The sequence below is a fragment of the Lolium perenne genome, chromosome 5 (genome assembly GCF_019359855.2).
Source record: "Lolium perenne isolate Kyuss_39 chromosome 5, Kyuss_2.0, whole genome shotgun sequence".
Classification (NCBI taxonomy): domain Eukaryota; kingdom Viridiplantae; phylum Streptophyta; class Magnoliopsida; order Poales; family Poaceae; genus Lolium; species Lolium perenne.
The window spans coordinates 127055144-127075223 of NC_067248.2; the positions used below are offsets into that span (position 1 = coordinate 127055144).

Below are 20080 nucleotides of genomic sequence, written 5' to 3' on the forward strand. Positions count from 1 at the left end.
CATTTCCGATCACGGCGGACGAAAACGGTCGCTCAGCGACCATTTGCGTCGCGCCGCTGGAGATGCCCTCATGGACCTATAGGCATTGTACCACACACTTCTCCTTTGTACTACTACAATCTGAGGTCATTCAAACAAGTAATGGACACCGTGTAAGACTACAAGACGTTTTTAGACAATGAAACAAACAATCGGCAAAAAATAATCGGCAAAAAATAAACGTGGGTATCGGAGGACGGCGCGGCAGTACCCATCTATACAGTTTGGTCAACGAACGGCGCAAATCTCCAGGGGACTGTAGCGGCCACGATATCAGCTGTGCCCCATTTCGACCGCACCATCTGCGGGTCGCAATTCAAGGCGGTTCTTGAGAAGCGTGATTCCTGTTAACTGCCCTCCAGTTTCCAAGGCGGCCGTCGACGCCTCGATCGAAGACCACGGCCACGACCCACGAGCTTCTCCTCCATCTCCAGCGCCTATTTATCTCCACCTCTGCGTTCTGTTTTCACGCCACACAAAGGAAGGAACACAGAACGACCTCTCCCGCTTCCATGGAGCTGCGCTCTGGTCGCCGGCTCCGCTCGTTGCCGCCGCCGCAAGCTGGACGGAGAACCACCCGCTCTCAGGGCTTCTCCGGCGGGGACGATGAGGACCGCATCGGCGCGCTCCCGGACGACCTACTCCTTCAGGTGATCGAGCGCGTAGGCTGCCCGCGCGCCGCCGCGCGTACGGGCATCCTCTCCAGCCGCTGGCGAGGCCTGTGGACCCGCATCCCCAGGGTCACGGTCACCCTCGACGACATCGAGCTTAGCGACCTCGAGGCGGCGCTGGCCCGTGCCGCCTGCGCTGGACTTCACCTCCTCGACATATTCGTTCCTGGCCGGTATGTGGAGGTGACCTCCTTCCAGGTCGAGGCGGTTCTTGCTGCCGCCGATAGGCTCTCGCCAGTGGAGCTCCGTTTCGATACCTGCCCAAGCATAAGATACTCGAGCTCCGGCGTGTGCCTGCCCAGCTTCAGCCGCGCCACCTCGATTGAGATGTTCGGGCTCCGGGAGCTCATGCCGGCGGCCAGCGGCCTCCCCGCGCTCGAGCGATTGTCCTTCTATAATGAGTACGGCCTCCGTCTCGGCAACTTGATACAACGCTGCCCATGCCTGCGCGTGCTCGATCTCGACCTTGGCCTCACACCAAGGCCGCCCATGCTCGACGTCGACTTGAGGATACATTCCACGTCACTCGAGGAGCTTCGTGTGAAGAGGTACAGAGGACGCGATCTCGTCATCGACATCATGGCGCCCATGCTCAAGAAACTGGATCTCACGGTCTTAACCAGCTACGCCCAAGATGTGATAGCAATTTCCATCTGGGCACCGGTCATGGAGGAGATTTTTTGGTCTTGCAGTTATGTAAACAGTTCAGCTCGCATTGGTATTTTGTGGCGCCTCGGTCGCCTGCAATTGACGGCCGTACAGCGACGTAGAAATGACACTATGCCCTACAACGGGGAAGACAACACATGTTTGTACCTACCAATATTTCCAGACATGGTACGTTTCGTAGCTGTCCTTTTCAATTTACTAGAGTATCTTTACAACCTAAAACCAATTTATGCATTTTCACCTGGCAACTTGTTCTGCAGACCGGTATGGTGCCTGCAGAGTGGGACTTGGTGGAAGAGATAAGGAAAATCAAGAATACCTTCCCAGCTGTCGAGTTCACCACTTTGAAGCTTGAAGTTATTCTATGGAAGACGGGGCACGTGTTTGGACCCCTTGTTTTGTCCCTTCTTGAAATAAGTTGGATCCGTAGAGCGACAAGAAGGCTTGAGATCAACCTAAAAAGGAGGAACATCGAGGTATACCTAGCTAAATTATGTGTCACTTCTAAAGCAAAATATCTCTGAAATACATACGTAGTAGTATGTTTGACAAAATCCATCTAAGTAATGACTTGAGATAATGCTGTAGTCTTGTGTATCTGAAATTCATTGTAGTAAACCATATATATTTTTCAGCAATGGTGTGCTCGCGGAACAAATTGCCCATGTGACCAGCCTGGGAATTGGAGAACAAAATCCAACTCTTTGACTTTGATCAATCTTGAAGAAGTAGAAATCGAAGGGTTCGAAGGACTTGATGATGAGTTTGATTTCTTGAAGGTAGTGTTCCAGTTCGCACTAAAGCTGAAAAAAGTAAACTTGAAGGTGTCAGATAAGGTCACACCAAGTGCGTTGAAGAAAATCGACAACATGTTCAAGGAGTATCCTCGTGTTGAATGCTGTGTTACTTCAGCACCCGTTAGTGCTACGAGGTCAGTTGAATGACGCTCTTCTTTGGGTTGTTCAATATACGAGTATCTTATATATTTTAGCTTTGCATTAAAGGTTTAAACAGTGGTTATGAAAAATGGTTACGTATTTGTGTAGACTGCTTACAAACTTGTGCAGTGTATCGTATTCGTATGGAACATATAGATGATGTTCGTGTGCAAAGATGTATCTATTATTCCTATATTTGAGTTCGCTTAGAAACTAATGAACTAACTTATATTTGTCTAAATTCCCAGATGTAAGTATGGTTGACTTATATGTAGAATACCTGTGCACCTAAGGGGCTATCTGATCTCGAAAACTTTGCCACCAGATTCAGGTACATTATTTTTACATAGAATCTAATAGTAAATTGCTGAGATACTGATGAAACTACTAGGCACACTTCCCATGCCAATTCATTTGGCGTAACCCTGAGATACTGAAGTAAGTTAGGAAACTGTCTTTGCTGCACATCTAACAATAATTCCTAGATATGCGTTAGGAGGCTTCACCTAGTTCATTGTGCATAGTTGATGATTTGATGAGTCCAAAATGAAATTTTGTTCTATCAGTTAGTACAACTAGGTATCTTTCAGATATTTATGGGCATAATCCATCTTGCAGGCCTGCTGAAAATTAGAGGACGTATCCTGGATAGCCGGCTGAGAGGAGCAACATCGACTTTCTTTGCCATTCTCTTTGGGAAGTAACACAACCTAGTGTCTAAAACTGTGGTGGCAATCATTTCAATTCTTCGGCCGTGTAGTAACATCCAGTTATAAGAATTGAAGGATATGTAGTTGAACTTGTGTTTTCGTAAACTGTTTTTATAGAGCTGATGCCAACTGCTACTTGTTTAAATATTTAGGCATCTTATCTATTGGCCAATCACATGTAACTGGTACTGATGACCTTGCGACAATCTCATGGTTCACCTGGGCAATTGGAAATGCGATGCATTTAAAACATTTTGAAGTTCAAACTGTCTATTGTGACCAGTCTTACTCAAATATTTGCCCATGCACCAAAGTATTTTTGCATTCCCTTCAAATTTAGGATCAATAAGCCATCTCGTCTCTCATCGGCCTCTCTGCTGCGTGATGCATTGGAACCGCTAAAATAGCCATCGATCGAGTTGAAAAGCTGGTAAGGCCAGCCCCAAATGCTCAACCGTGTATTGCATCAATTCGTCAACTCACACTCCCGCTGTAGACTAGTATGTTTTCCATGCACCATAGTATTTTTGCATCTCCAATTTAATACTCCGTCCGTTCCTGTGGAGAAGGCGTAAAATTCCTGGAACCTCGTTTAAGGAGACCTCATCGAAAATACTTTTCACTGGTGCCCCCGAATATCGGCAATTTTGACAGAAATACCTCTATGGGCGAAAGAATGCACGAAATAACCTTTTTATGTGACCCCTATGCAAGCGACGCCACACTTTGTGTGACGCCTATGCGAGCGACGCCATACTTTGTGTGACGCCGGCGCCACACATCTTGTCTGCGTGGCTTGCATGTGCATGCGTGGCTTGCAGCAACGTGAAAGGCATGTGTGACGCCTAAGGGCATCTCCACCGGGGCGACGCAAATTGGCGTCCGCGTGCGTCCGTTTGCGTCGCGCAGTGAACGCGAAAAAGACCGTATTTGTCCGCGCGTCCGTTTGCACCTGGGGTGCCTCCAGCGGCGTGACGCATTTCTGCGTCGGCGTGAATTATGATGTTTGAAAACAACAATATAAAGAGTTTCAACGAAGTTATAGTTATTACATCCAAATTTTAAAAAGTCTACATGAAAATAAGATGATATTCCTCTAGGCATGGTATTCATGGCCAACCAATGCCCATTGATGCTCAATCAGATCCATCTGCAGCTGTTTGCACACGATCTCGTCAATAACTTCTACATTCATATGCAGATAGTCCTCCCAAGATAAAGCCCCAGGGAGTGGCGCAACCAGCTCACCTTGAAATTCCCAGTGGTTCTCATTGCGGCCATTAGGACGCTCGTTCTCAACGATCATGTTATGCATGATCACGCAACATGTCATCACCTCATGCATGGTCTTCAGTGACCATGTTCTTTCCGGTGACGGAAAATTGCACACCGACCTTGGAGCACACCAAATCCGCGCTACACATCTTTCCTGCAAGCCTCTTGCATCTTAGCAAAGCTCCTCGTCTTCTCGGAGTTTGGATTACGGACAGTCTTCACCAGTGTGGCCCAGTCAGGTAAATGCCATCAGCAAAATAATATGGCTTGTCATATGCATTTCCATTGATCTCATAGCTCATCCGTGGAGCTTTGCCTTGCATAAGCCAGTTGAAAACTGGTGACCAGTGCAACACATTGATGTCATTGTTGGAACCGGCCATGCCAAAGAATGAATGTCGAATCCATAAATCTTGAGATATGACAGCTTCAAGAATGACAGTTCGTCCCTCCGCATGCCCGATGTACTGACCCTGCCATCCAAATGGACAGTTCTTCCACTCCCAGTGCATGCAATCTATGTTGCCAATCATTCCTGGGAACCCTCTAGACTCGTTGATAGACAACAATCGCCTTGTATCCTCAACAGTTGGCTCCCTACAGTAATGTTGTCCGAACACGGCAATCATGGCTTGGCAAAACCTGTACATGGCCTCAAGGCAGGTGCTCTCACCCATTCGAAGATACTCATAGAATATATCAGCAGCCATTCCATATGATAGCATGCGAATAGCCGTAGAGCATTTTTGGTAGGAGGTGAAGCATAGCGCACCTGTTGGATCGGGCCTGCATTGGAAGTAGGGGTCGTAGTGTCTGACACACCGGATAATGACCATGAACAGCTCCCTTGACATCCTGTACCGGCGCCGGAACATTTTTTCCTTGAACAGCGGATCGGTGAGGTGGAAGTAGTCCCTGTGGAGCCGGAGCTGCCCTTCCACTCTGTTGCGCGACAGGTTTTTTGAGCTGCCCTTGACAGAGCCCCAGTGCACCGGCCCCTGGTTTGAATTGAACTCGTGGATTGTAACATCCCAAATTTTAAAACAAAGATAAAATGAATTTCCCTATTTTCCAAATTTTGGAACCAACAAAAACTTTTATTAAATTAAGATAGGAGCATAGTGCTCATGCATGGGTTTAATGATTCTTGCCATGCTTATTTGTTGAAGTATTTTTGAAATGATCTTAAACTCTAAACCCTACCCTTTTCAACATCAATGAGAAACAAATAAAAAAAATAACAGAAAAAGCATATGAGAGCAAATAGCTATCTTTGCAAATAATCAATCATGCCATGATCTATCTTGTTTAGATGGCTCGAAGAACCTCAACAAACCAACCTATCACCTACCAACTAAATCTAAGGTGAAACAAAAATAAAACAAATTATGCATAGAGGCATATGTGGCACATAGCCATAATGACAAATTTTGACCTATGCCCTCATATCTTACCCAAATAGTTTGAAACCTTTTCCAAACTCAATCTAACACCAAATAAACCCTAGACCTTACCTAAGTGGAGTAAATAAAGAGAAAAGGAGAAAATAAGAAAAATGCAATTCTCACATATGAGGCTATGGCCATTTTTGCAAATCTTCAACCTAGACCATTTTGGCTTGCACCATTGGTTGGAGATGGTTACTAAACACTTATAAACACTTTTGGAATCAAATAAACTCAAATCAAATCAAATTTGAAATCAAATTTTGCTCACATGCACTAATGGTCAAATCTGCCAATTTTAGCCTGATGCCTACTTTGAGCCTCTGTATTAAGAGTTTTTCAAACCAAACTTTGACAACTCTTTGCACCTCATCCAAGACCACATCAAGGTGAAAAACTTTGGTAAAGACCACCCCTGCAAATTCATCCTAGATCAAAAGTTATGCTCAAGCAAAGTTGGAACTTTTTAACAGATTCAACATCATACTCAATTTGAAATTTTGCAATTCTTTTTAATTTTGAAAACCACCACCACCATTGTGTGTCCTTGATCACATGAATCAACACCACCAAGTTTCATTCAAAATTTTCAAAATTGAATTCATGCGGCCATTCTTACAGACACTTGGTGAGCAAATCCAAACCAAATCAAATTTCACTATTCTAAATAGTGTTTGGCCCAAGTCTGGTTACCACTTGCCTCTACCTTGTCCCCTGCTCCCCTCTAGCCCTAAGCCATGCCATTGAAACCCTAGAGAAGGGCAGACATGGCAATGCCATGCCATGCCGGCCACCTCTCCCATGTCACCATGCAAACCCTAGCCCCTCTCCACTCCAACCATGTCCAGCATGTCCCTCTGACCCTCCTTGATCTCCTGAACAAGATGGTGCACGCCGTTGGTCGAATGGTGGACGACAAGGCCCAGACTAGCATGCGCCCGCAATGCCCTGTCGCGACAAGATCGGCATGGCCACGTCGCCGCGTGCATGCCGGAGCGCGCCCCAGGCACGCGTCGCCTCGTCGCCTCGCAGCACCCCCGGACCCCCTCTCTCGCCTAACGACTCGCCAGAGCACCACGGACACGCCCGACAACTTCTTGTCGCTGACTCGCGCCCGCCGTTGCCGGAGACGAGAACGAATCCCGCCGCGGACGCGCAGTACACCTCGACAGCCCGACCGATTTAGGCACCGCCCCACCTCGCTGTTGCCACCAGGAGGTCCGCCAGGAACCGCAACACAGTACCGCGCCCTCGCCTACCCCTCTAGCTCGCTGCAGCCACCTCGCCAGGTCCAACCTCGCCGCAGTACCCTGCCCACCTCCTCCGCTATAAATAGCAAGCTCCCCCTCCTCAAATCCTCACACCCCTCGCTTCCCCTCTTCCTGCTGAGCATCCACGACCTCTCGCCCGTCCACATTGCGCCCTAGCCAGCTCCAATTTTGCCGATGACCTCCGCCGCAGAAGCTCGATGAAGGAGACGATCCTGGCCACCTCAGGCGCTCCCACGACCACCGCTGAACTCGCCGTCGTCGACAACCTCCAGCACCGCCGACGCCCAACCTCGCCGACCGCCGGTGAGCTCACCCACACCAAACCCTTGCCGCGCCAGTAACCTCTCTCGCCATCGATGATGATGAACGAGGATCGTCAGATCCTGTTCTAATCGTGCGGCTCGCGTTGATTCATAACGCTTCGGCGTTGATGACAGGCTGACTACTGGGTCCCACCTTGTCAGGCGGCCTGCTCGCGCTGGACGCGCAGTTGGGCCAGCCCACTTCTCTCTCTCCCTTCCTGGCCCGTTATTTTTCCCGCCTAGCCCATTTATTCAAATTCGATTTAAACAGTTTCAGTTAATTTGCTTACTGGTGTCCTCTTTAAGTTTAAATAAAGCAAAATCTATCAAACCAAATTTGACCAACTTTATATTGTTGGAAAGATTATGAAAATCTCTATCCAACCACACTGGATTCAAACCAAAATCTTTTGTAGATTTTGAATAGTAAAAATAACAAGTCAGAGAGTTTTCAGGTTTCAAATAAATTTATAAAATCAACCATGATGAATTTTGAGATGAATCCAATTGCTATGATTCACTTTTCAAACACTCTAATTGTTTATGCAAAAATATCCCATGGTTACTTTGTGTGATCATGTCCTAGTTTAAATGAAGGGCTCTATGGCTATTTCTAGTCAATTGATATTGTCCAAAACTATTTAATAAATCATATGAGATGTTTTTCCCTCATTTAAATCTTGTCTCAAGTAATTCAATATGAGGTAGTAACCATATTCTACATAATCTCATATTGACTTAGTTGATGATATTAACTTATGATTAAGGTAGTGTTAAATTGCATGAGGTACTTTACCTCATTTAAATCATTTTCCCCAAATGATGATTATGAATGGTTGACCTTGGTCAACAAGGGTTCATATATTATTTATTTGAGGAGATTAAATCTTAACAAGATTCAATGAGAGGAAATTATTTACTCAAGGAACTAAATAGAAACCCTAATCCATATTTGTAATGAGAGGAAATTATTTTTCTTAAGAAGAAAACAAAGTCAACCAACATGATAGTAATGTGGTGATGATAGATTAGCCTTGTGTGAACCTTGTGTGTGTTTAGACTAGCTCATAAGAATTGTTTGGTGATTGTATACTTCGTATCCGTTTTTACACGCTAGTACCGAGGAGTACCAGGAGGAGGAGGAGGTCTACTTCCAGGAAGAGGAAGACCACTTTGATCAGTACACCAACCAAGGCAAGCTAATATTCTTGCAAAGTGCAAAGATCTACCAGAGCAAGGCACACTCACCTATTACTATTATGCTTCATGATCCCATCACAAGTTTTATTCTTACAAGCTTTTACTTTGATTATTAAAGCTTACTTTTATAGTTAACTTTGGTCTAAATATAGAGTACTACAAGAGTATCAAATCTAGCCTAGAGAGCTACAAGCTAGTTAGCACCCCTCATGACTAGTTGCTAGTGCTAACAAATAAAATTGACTACTCTAGATGGGAACATGTGAAATGAAATGACTTTGAAAGATTTTGAAGGTGAATATGACCTGAATGACATGATGAATTTGATAAAATCTGATGGTTGGGTTCGGATGCGATACCATTCCAATTATTTAGTACCCCCACAATACCTGATTATGGGTAGGGCTTAACTAGAAGTTTATGTATCTTAGTATGGGTTCCCTCTAAACAAGCGTCATATGGGTTATGCCGAGGCTGCCTCCGTTGAAAGTGAACTGATGTGAAATGACGTGAAATGAGGTGAATGTCCGGCCCAAGCCCTGTGCAGTTCCCAGGCTGACGGTTTGTCTTCACTGGGAGGCCAAGCTCATGGGGAGAGGTGCCTATACTAGGATATGTAAGTGAAAGGTTATGGTTGATGATCCGCGTACTGAGTTACGATTATTTAGGGTTATCCCTGACGGATGTAATCAAATTTTGTGGCACAAGTGTGCAACCTCTGCAGAGTGTAAATCTATTCGAATAGCCGTTTCCACGGTTACAGATGGTTGGAAAGGCCATACTGTTCCGTCATCAGATCAATTTTCAAAAATGTGACATGTGAAGGGTGACTTGTGACTTGAACTTGAAAGGTGAATGGTGACTTGACTTGAATCACAACAGAGTTGTGGGAATGACACTAATGTTCCCACTTGTGTTAGTTAGCAATTGAAGAGTCTTTTACTAAATGCTTATGAACTAAAATTGGCTTTATGCAAATAAACCTAGATCTTAGCACCCCATTACTAAAATTGATAGTGCTTACACTAGTATCAGTTTGCGAGTACTTTAAAGTACTCATGGCTTTGTCCCTGGCTATTTAAATGGCCAGACTATGAGGAGGAGCAGCAGTATGAAGATGACGGACAGCAGGACGTCTACAACAACTAGGACTACTCCTGACGTCAAGCGTTGGCCTGTGGACCAGGTAGTCCGCTAATACTTCGCTTCCGCTATTTGTGATGTTCGTTGATCAATAGATCAACTATTGTTGTAATATTGGATCATGTGATCTACTTTTGTAAGACGATTATGGGTTGTAATGAATGATGACTTATGATATTCAACTGTTATGTCTCGCAACAACAATCTTCCTGGGATTGCGATGTATGGCATAATAGGCATCTGGACTTAAAAATCCAGGTGTTGACAAGTTGGTATCAGAGCCATTGTTTGACCTTAGGAGACCCTAGTTAGAATGGACGTCTGAAAAACTTAGTTTCAAAACAAATGAAGTATATATTTATGAAAACTTATTCTCACTCTGATCCTTGAGATCTTTTCCAAAATAAGGAAAATCCATGCTCTACTTCTTTGTAATTCTACATAAAAGTTTGCACACTTGACCACTTCACTAACTTACTCATCCTAATTGTTCATAGATGGAGTACAAATGTGAGTCCTATCAGCTTGGCCATGGAGGAGACCTAATGTTCGAGAAGGATCTGGAGAAACTAGTTGAATATCTAGGACGCCCGTATCCCGAATTCTTTGGAGTGCCATTCAACAATCCCTCAGGATGACAACCTCGGTCGGAAGTTACTGCAGATCTGAGAGGAAAGCTTGGAGCCCCAATATGGGAAACCATATGGTTTTCTGTAACGGGAAGTACTTGGAAGGATGGAATAGCCAAAGTCATGCAAGAAGCAATTGCCCGTCTGTGTGGACAAAATGAGAATAAGATCAAGAACACTCGCTTTGTTTACTACCCAAGATATGACCCCATGGGAAGACCACTAATCATGCCACCGCACCCGGAGATGAACTACTATGTCGCATGCTTGGACTTCCTGCTGCACAAGACCCGCAAGGAGTTGGACAACGCCCGCCAAGCACATTACCCATGAAGATGAAGAACCCACCATGAAGAGTAGTATCACTAAATCACTTGAGTAGGTGTGAGTTGGTATCGGTCCCCTTGTATCGTAGAGCGAAAGAATGGTTCTTCAAACCAACGGTGTGTTAGATTTGTAATGTGTGATGTTTGGTATGAATGAAAAAGTGTTGTTGGTTTTTACCCACTCAACACTACTCAAGTTTTCGAATTTTGAACTTTTTAAACTTAATCCAAACCAAGCATAGAAATTTCCCTCTTATCTTATCATCTACCTCCATGTTCAGATGGCCCCACCAACTCACAACAGCAGCCAAGATGCCATGATACAACTGCTGCAGACTCTGCTAGCAGATAGAGAAAATGAGAGAGCTGAGCTTGGGGACGCTTGATACGTCTCCAACGTATCTATAATTTCTTATGTTCCATGCTAGTTTTATGACAATACCAACATGTTTTAGTCATACTTTATAATGTTTTTATGCATTTTCCGGGACTAACCTATTAACAAGATGCCGCAGTGCCAGTTCCTGTTTTCTGCTGTTTTTGGTTTCAGAAATCCTACACAGGAAATATTCTCGGAATTGGACGAAACAAAAGCCCACGATCCTATTTTCCACGGAGCCTTCCAGAACACCGAAGAGGAGACGAAGAGGGGACGCGAGGCGGCCACACCATAGAGGGGCGCGGCCCCACCCCTGGCCGCGCTGCCATATGGGGTGGGCCCCTCGGGCGTCCCCCGACTCTGTCCCTTCGCCTATTTATTCCCTCCGTCGCGAAAACCCTAGTACCGAGAGCCACGATACGAGAAAAGTTACTGAGATGCCGCCGCCGTCAACCCCATCTCGGGGGGTTCTGAAGAGGGGAATCATCACCGGAGGGCTCTACATCACCATGCCCCGCCTCCGGACTGATGCGTGAGTAGTTCATCCTTGGACTATGGGTCCATAGCAGTAGCTAGATGGTTGTCTTCTCCTCTTGTGCTATCATGTTTAGATCTTGTGAGCTGCCTATCATGATCAAGATCATCTATCTGTAATGCTACATGTTGTGTTTGTTGGGATCCGATGAATATTGAATACTATGTCAAGTTGATTATTGATCTATCATATATGTGTTATTTATGTTCTTGCATGCTCTCCGTTGCTAGTAGAGGCTCTGGCCAAGTTGATACTTGTGACTCCAAGAGGGAGTATTTATGCTCGATAGTGGGTTCATGCCTCCATTGAATCTGGGACAGTGACAGAAAGTTCTAAGGTTGTGGATGTGCTGTTGCCACTAGGGATAAAACATCAATGCTTTGTCTAAGGATATTTGTATTGATTACATTACACACAGTACTTAATGCAATTGTCTGTTGTTAAGGGGTGCGGATGCTAACCTGAAGGTGGACTTTTTAGGCATAGATGCATGCTGGATAGCGGCCTATGTTCTTTGTCGTAATGCCCTAAGTAAATCTCATAGTAGTCATCATGATATGTATATGCTTCTCTATTCTATCAATTGCGCAACTGTAATTTGTTCACCCAACATGCTATTTATCTTATTGGAGAGACACCACTAGTGAACTGTGGACCCCGGTCCATTCTTTTACATCTGAAATACAATCTACTGCAATCATTGTTCTCTGTTGTTTTCTACAAGCAAACATAATTCTCCACACCATACGTTTAATCCTTTGTTTTCAGAAAGCCGGTGAGATTGACAACCTCACTGTTAAGTTGGGGCAAAGTAGTTTGATTGTGTTGTGCAGGTTCCACGTTGGCGCCGGAATCACTGGTGTTGCGCCGCACTACACTCCTTCACCAACAACCTTCACCTGGCCTTCATCTCCTACTGGTTCGATAAACCTTGGTTTCTTACTGAGCGAAAACTCGCTGCTGTACTCATCATACCTTCCTCTTGGGGTTCCCAACGGACGTGTGCTTTATCGTCACAAGGAGCTGCCTCACAAGCAGCTCTTTTTCTGGCGCCGTTGCCGGGGAGATCAAGAGACGCTGCAAGGGGAGTCTCTCACACCCAATCTCTTTACTTTGTTTATTGTCTTGCTTTATTTTATTTTCTGTTTTGTTTGCTTTCTTTATATCAAAAACACAAAAAAATTAGTTACTTGCTTTACTTTATTTAATTCAGGTTTGCTTAGTTTATTTTTATTATTGTTAAAATGGATACTCCTGAGAACACTAAGTTGTGTGATTTCACTAGCACCAATAATAATGATTTTATATGCACTCCTATTGCTCCACCTGCTACTACAGCAGAATTTTATGAAATTAAACTTGCTTTACTAAATCTTGTTATGAGAGAGCAATTTTCTGGTGTTAGTACTGATGATGCTGCTGCCCATCTTAATAATTTTGTTGAACTTTGTGAAATGCAAAAGTATAAGGATGTAGATGGGGATATTATAAAACTGAAATTGTTTCCTTTCTCCTTAAGAGGAAGAGCTAAAGATTGGTTGTTATCTTTGCCTAAGAATAGTATTGATTCATGGACTAAATGTAAAGATGCTTTCATTGGAAGATATTATCCTCCTGCTAAAATTATATCTTTGAGAAGTAGCATTATGAATTTTAAGCAATTGGATAATGAACATGTTGCCCAAGCATGGGAAAGAATGAAATCTTTGGTAAAGAATTGCCCTACCCATGGACTAACTACTTGGATGATCATCCAAATCTTCTATGCAGGATTAAATTTTTCTTCAAGGAACCTATTGGATTCAGCTGCTGGAGGTACTTTTATGTCCATCACATTGGGTGCTGCAACAAAACTTCTTGATGATATGATGATCAACTACTCTGAATGGCATACCGAAAGGACTCCTCAAGGTAAGAAGGTAAATTCTGTTGAAGAAACCTCTTCTTTGAGTGATAAGATTGATGTTATTATGTCTATGCTTGTTAATGGTAGATCTAATGTTGATCCTAATAATGTTCCTTTAGCTTCATTGGTTGCTCAAGAAGAGCATGTTGATGTGAACTTCATTAAAAGTAATAATTTCAACAACAATGCTTATAGGAATAATTTTGGTAACAACTATAGGCCATATCCTTCTAATAATGGTAATGGTTATGGTAATTCTTACAACAATAGTAGGAGTACACCCTATGGTCTTGAAGTCATGCTTAAAAAATTTATTAGTACACAAACTGCCTTTAACAAATCTGTTGAAGAAAAGCTTGGTAAAATTGATGTTCTTGCTTCTAAGGTTGATAGTCTTGCTGCTGATGTTGATCTTTTAAAATTGAAAGTTATGCCTAATGAAGATAAAGATATTAAGTCATTTGCTACAGCAAACGCTATCCAAGTTTGAATTAATGATAATATTAGAATGATGGCTGAATTGCATGCTAGGTGGGAAAAAGAAGAAAGAGAAAAACTTGCTAAAGAGAATAATGTAGCTAAAGTTTGGACTATTACCACCACTAGTAATGTTGATGCTTCACATGTTGCTAAACCTCCTACTATCAATGGTAAAATAATTGGTGTTGGCAATGTCTCTAATTCTACTGCAAAGCGTGCAAAATTGCCTGAAACTGCTGAAATTGTTTGTGATAAAAGTGCTGAAATTTTTCAGAATGCTGTAGATCATAATGGTTTAGATTTTGATAGTTGTCATATTTCTGAAGTTATTAAGTTCTTACAAAAACTTGCTAGATGTTCTAATGCTAGTGCTATAAATTTAGCCTTTACAAAACATATTACAAATGCTCTCATTAAAGCTAGAGAAGAGAAATTAAAACTTGAAGCTTCTATTCCTAGGAAGTTGGAAGATGGTTGGGAGCCCATCATTAAGATGAAAGTCAATGATTTTGATTGTAATGCTTTATGTGATCTTGGTGCAAGTATTTCTGTTATGCCTAAGAAACTTTATGATATGCTTGACTTGCCACCTTTGGAAAATTGTTATTTGGATGTTAATCTTGCTGATAATTCTATAAAGAGACCTTTGGGGAGAATTGATAATGTTCACATTATGGTTAACAATAACCTTGTCCCCGTTGATTTTGTTGTCTTGGATATTGAATGCAATGCATCTTGTCCTATTGTTTTGGGAAGACCCTTTCTTCGAACTGTTGGTGCTATTATTAATATGAAAGAAGGAAATATTAAATATCAATTCCCTCTTAAGAAAGGTATGGAACACTTCCCTAGAAAGAGAATGAAGTTGCCTTTTGATTCTATAATTAGAACAAATTATTATGTTGATGCTTCATCTCTTGATGTTACTTGATTTGCACTTTCTGCGCCTAGCTGAAAGACGTTAAAGAAAAGCACTTCTTGGAAGATAACCCATGTTTTTATTTTACTACTGTTTTGTTGTGTCTTGGAAGTTGTTACTACTGTAGCAACCTCTCCTTATCATGTTTATTTCGTTGTTGTGCCAAGTAAAGTCTCTAATAGGAAGTTGATATTAGATTTAGATTTCTGCGAAGAAACAGATTTCTTAGCTGTCACGGATTCACGTTTTTCTCTCTGTAGGAAACTCATAAAATCTTGAAAAACTTCATGCGTGATCCTCAGATATGTACGCAACTTTCATTAGTTTTGAGTTTTTCCATCTGAGCCTGTTAAGTGCCTCGAAAAAATTCGTCTTTACGGACTGTTCTGTTTTGACAGATTCTGCCTTTTATTTCGCATTGCCTCTTTTACTGTGTTGAGTGGATTTATTTGTTCCATTAACTTTCAGTAGCCTTGGGTAATGTCCAGAAGTGTTGGTAATGATTGTGTCCATGCTGAACATGTGAATTTTTGATTATGCACTAACCCTCTAATGAGATTGCTTTGAGTTTGGTGTGGAGGAAGTTTTGAAGGATCAAGAGAGGAGGATGATATGGTATGATCAAGAAGAGTGAAAAGTCTAAGCTTGGGGATGCCCCCGTGGTTTATCCTGCATATTTCAAGAAGACTCAAGCGTCTAAGCTTGGGGATGCCCAAGGCATCCCCTTCTTCATCAACAACTTATCAGGTCACCTCTAGTGAAACTATATTTTAATTCCGTCACATCTTATGTGCTTTACTTGGATCGTCTGTTTGCTTTTATTTTTGTTTATGTTTGAATAAATTCGGATCCCAGCAATCCTTGTGTTGGAGAGAGACACGCTCCGCTTTTTCATTTGAACACTTGTGTTCTTCATCTTATTTTAATATTCATGGCGAAAGCTGAAAGCCGCCGCACTTGTACTTGTTGTTGTTTGGTTGAAAATAGAAAATGCCTCATATTGTCTTGAATAATTTGATACTTGGCAATTGTTTTGAGCTCTCAAAGATCATGTTTAAGCACTTGCATCATGTAGTTTAAATCTATTAGTGGAGAACTACCGTAGAGCTTGTTGAAATTTGGTTTGCATGATTGGTCTCTCTAAGGTCTAGATATTTTCTGGTAAAAGTGTTTGAACAACAAGGAAGATAGTGTAGAGTCTTATAATGCTTGCAATATGTTCTTGTGTAAGTTTTTGCTGTACCAGTTCATACTTGTGTTTGCTTCAAACAACCTTGCTAACCAAAGCCTTGTACAGAGAGGAAATGCTTCTCGTGCATCCGAAAACCTTGAGCCAAAACCTATGCCATTTGTGTCCACCATAGCTACCTATATGTGGTATTTTTGTGCCATTCCAAAGTAAATTGCTTGCGTGCTACCTTTAAAAATTCATTCCTTGTCTTTACAATACATAGCTCATGGGAAAGTAGCCTAAAAACTATTGTGGTAATGAATATGTTGCTTATGTATATTAGTTCTTATAAGTTGCTTGTTGAGCGGTAACCATGTTTCTGGGGACGCCATCAACTCGTTACACCCTTGTTGAATATCATGTGAGTTGCTATGCATGTTCGTCTTGTCTGAAGTAAGGGAGATTTCTCATGATTAAATGGTTTGAGTATGCATATTGTTAGAGAAGAACATTGGGCCGCCAACCAAAGCCATGTATCATGGTGGAAGTTTCAGCTTGGACATTAATCCTCAGAATCTCTTATGAGAATATTATTTGTTGTTGAATGCTTAAAGCATTAAAAAGAGGAGTCCATTATCTGTTTTCTATGTTGTCCCGGTATGGATGTCCTTAAGTTGAGATCTATCAAAATCGAGAAATCAAATGCGATTTATCTCCTTGGACCTTTGTACAGGTGGCATAGAGGTACCCCTTTGTGACACTTGGTTGAAACATATGTAATACAATGATAATCCATGGAAGTCCGAGCTAATTCGGACAAGGTGCGGGCACTATTGGTATTTGATGCATGAGGCTTGCAACTTATAGGAGGTCTTATGCATAACACATATGAATTATTACTACCGTTGACAAAATTGTTTCCATGTTTTCAAAATAAAAAGCTCTAGCACATGAGTAATCCCTGCTTCCCTCTGCGAAGGGCCTTTCTTTTACTTTATGTTGAGTCAGTTTACCTACTTCTTTCTATCTTAGAAGCAAACACTTGTGTCAACTGTGTGCACTGATTCTTACATGTTTACTTATTGCACTTATTATATTACTTTGTGTTGACAATTATCCATGAGATATACATGTTGAAGTTGAAAGCAATTGCTGAAACTTAAATCTTCCTTTGTGTTGCTTCAAAACTTCTTATTAAGAATCTATTGCTTTATGAGTTAACTCTTATGCAAGTCTTTTTGATGCTTGTCTTGAAAGTACTATTCATGAAAAGTTTTTGCTATATGATTCAGTTGTTTAGTCATTATCTTTTTGTTAGCAAAACTATATACCATTGCTTTGAATCACTTCATTCATCTCATATGCTTTACAATAGTATTGATCAAGATTGTGTTGGTAGCATGTCACTTCAGAAATTATTGTTTTTATCGTTTACCTACTCGAGGGCGAGTAGGAACTAAGCTTGGGGATGCTTGATACGTCTCCAAGGTATCTATAATTTCTTATGTTCCATGCTAGTTTTATGACAATACCAACATGTTTTAGTCATACTTTATAATGTTTTTATGCATTTTCCGGGACTAACCTGTTAACAAGATGCCGCAGTGCCAGTTCCCGTTTTCTGCTGGTTTTGGTTTCAGAAATCCTACACAGGAAATATTCTCGGAATTGGACGAAACAAAAGCCCACGGTCCTATTTTCCACGGATCCTTCCAGAACACCGAAGAGGAGACGAAGAGGGGACGCGAGGTGTCCACACCATAGGGGGGCGCGGCTCCACCCCTGGCCGCGCCGCCATATGGGGTGGGCCCCTCGGGCGTCCCCCGACTCTTCCCCTTCGCCTATTTATTCCCTCCATCGCGAAAACCCTAGTACCGAGAGCCACGATAAGAGAAAAGTTACTGAGAGGCCGCCGCCGTCAACCCCATCTCGGGGGGTTCTGAAGATCGCCTCCGGCACCCTGCCGGAGAGGGGAATCATCACCGGAGGGCTCTACATCACCATGCCCGCCTCCGGACTGATGCGTGAGTAGTTCATCCTTGGACTATGGGTCCATAGCAGTAGCTAGATGGTTGTCTTCTCCTCTTGTGCTATCATGTTTAGATCTTGTGAGCTGCCTATCATGATCAAGATCATCTATTTGTAATGCTACATGTTGTGTTTGTTGGAGATATGCCCAAGAGGCAATAATAAAATGGTTATTATAATATATCTTTGTGTTTATGATAATGTTTACATATCATGCTATAATTGTATTAACCGAAACATTGATACATGTGTGTTATGTGAACAACAAGGAGTCCCTAGTAAGCCTCTTGTATAACTAGCTTGTTGATTAATTGATGATCATCGTTTCATGATCATGAACATTGGATGTTATTAATAACAAGGTTATGTCATTATGTGAATGATATAATGGACACACCCAATTAAGCGTAGCATAAGATCACGTCATTAAGTTATTTGCTATAAGCTTTTGATACATAGTTACCTAGTCCTTATGACCATGAGATCATGTAAATCACTTATACCGGAAAGGTACTTTGATTACATCAAACGCCACTGCGTAAATGGGTGGTTATAAAGGTGGGATTAAGTATCCGGAAAGTATGAGTTGAGGCATATGGATCAACAGTGGGATTTGTCCATCCCGATGACGGATAGATATACTCTGGGCCCTCTCGGTGGAATGTCGTCTAATGTCTTGCAAGCATATGAATAAGTTCATAAGAGACCACATACCACGGTACGAGTAAAGAGTACTTGTCAGGAGACGAGGTTGAACAAGGTATAGAGTGATACCGATGATCAAACCTCGGACAAGTAAAATATCGCGTGACAAAGGGAATTGGTATCGTATGTGAATGGTTCATTCGATCACTAAAGTCATCGTTGAATATGTGGGAGCCATTATGGATCTCCAGATCCCGCTATTGGTTATTGGTCGGAGAGAAGTCTCAACCATGTCTACATAGTTCGCGAACCGTAGGGTGACACACTTAAGGTTTGATGTCGTTTAAGTAGATATGGAATATGGAATGGAGTTCGAAGTTTTGTTCGGAGTCTCGGATGGGATCCAGGACATCACGAGGAGTTCCGGAATGGTCCGGAGAATAAGATTCATATATAGGAAGTCACTTTCCAAGTTTGGAAATGATCCGGTGAATTTATGGAAGGTGGTTTCTAGAATTATCCGGAAATAAATCACTATGGAAGGAGGAGTCCCGGAGGGACTCCACAAACCCTAACCAGCCAACCAAGTGGGAGGGTGGAGTCCATGGTGGACTCCACCTCCTTGGCCGGCCAAGAAAAGGGGAAAGGGGAGAGTCCCTGTCCCTCTAGGTTTCGTCCATAAGGCAGTTTTTCTGTTGGGGTCTTATTCGAAGACTTTGGGCAAACCCTTGGGGTTTCACCTATATAATGAGGAGGAGAGGGAGGGGGCAGCCCATGGCTTGGCCGCACCACCCCTGCCCCCTTGAGGCCGGCGCCCATGGCACCCCTCTCCCCAAACCCTAGCCTCCCCTCCTCCACATACAAACTCCCGCAGCGCATAGGCGAAGCCCTGCCGGAGTTCTCCACCACCACCGCCACCACGCCGTCGTGCTGCCGGGATTCCGAGGAGGATCTACTACTTCCGCTGCCCGCTGGAACGGGGAGAAGGACGTCGTCATCAACACCGAACGTGTGACCGAGTACGGAGGTGCTGCTCGATCGTGGCACCGTGATCAAGATCTTCTACGCGCTTTTGCAAGCGGCAAGTGATCGTCTACCGCAGCAATAAGAGCCTACTCTTATAGGCTTTGGAAATCTTCAAGGGTGAGTCTTGATCATCCCCTCGTTGCTCCCGTCTTCTAGATTGCATCTTGGCTTGGATTGCGTTCTCGCGGTAGGAATTTTTTTGTTTTCTATGCAACGAATCCCTACAGTGGTATCAGAGCCGTGTCTATGCATAGATGGTTGCACGAGTAGAACACAATGGTTTTGTGGGCGTTGATGCTCTTGTTGTCTTTAGTTTGAGTACTTTGCATCTTTGTGGCATAGTGGGATGAAGCGGCTCGGACTAACTTTACAT

General features: G+C 43.0%; 1 protein-coding gene across 1 annotated transcript; it reads left to right on the top strand.

The window, feature by feature from the left end:
* Positions 1-226: 226 nt before the first annotated feature.
* Positions 227-3070, top strand: LOC127304807 (uncharacterized). The gene is made up of 4 exons (XM_051335390.2): positions 227-1547; positions 1640-1855; positions 2015-2310; positions 2936-3070. Exons 1-4 carry the CDS (start codon positions 552-554, stop codon positions 2949-2951), a joined length of 1524 nt encoding a protein of 507 aa, XP_051191350.1. The 5' UTR covers positions 227-551; the 3' UTR covers positions 2952-3070.
* Positions 3071-20080: the final 17010 nt, after the last annotated feature.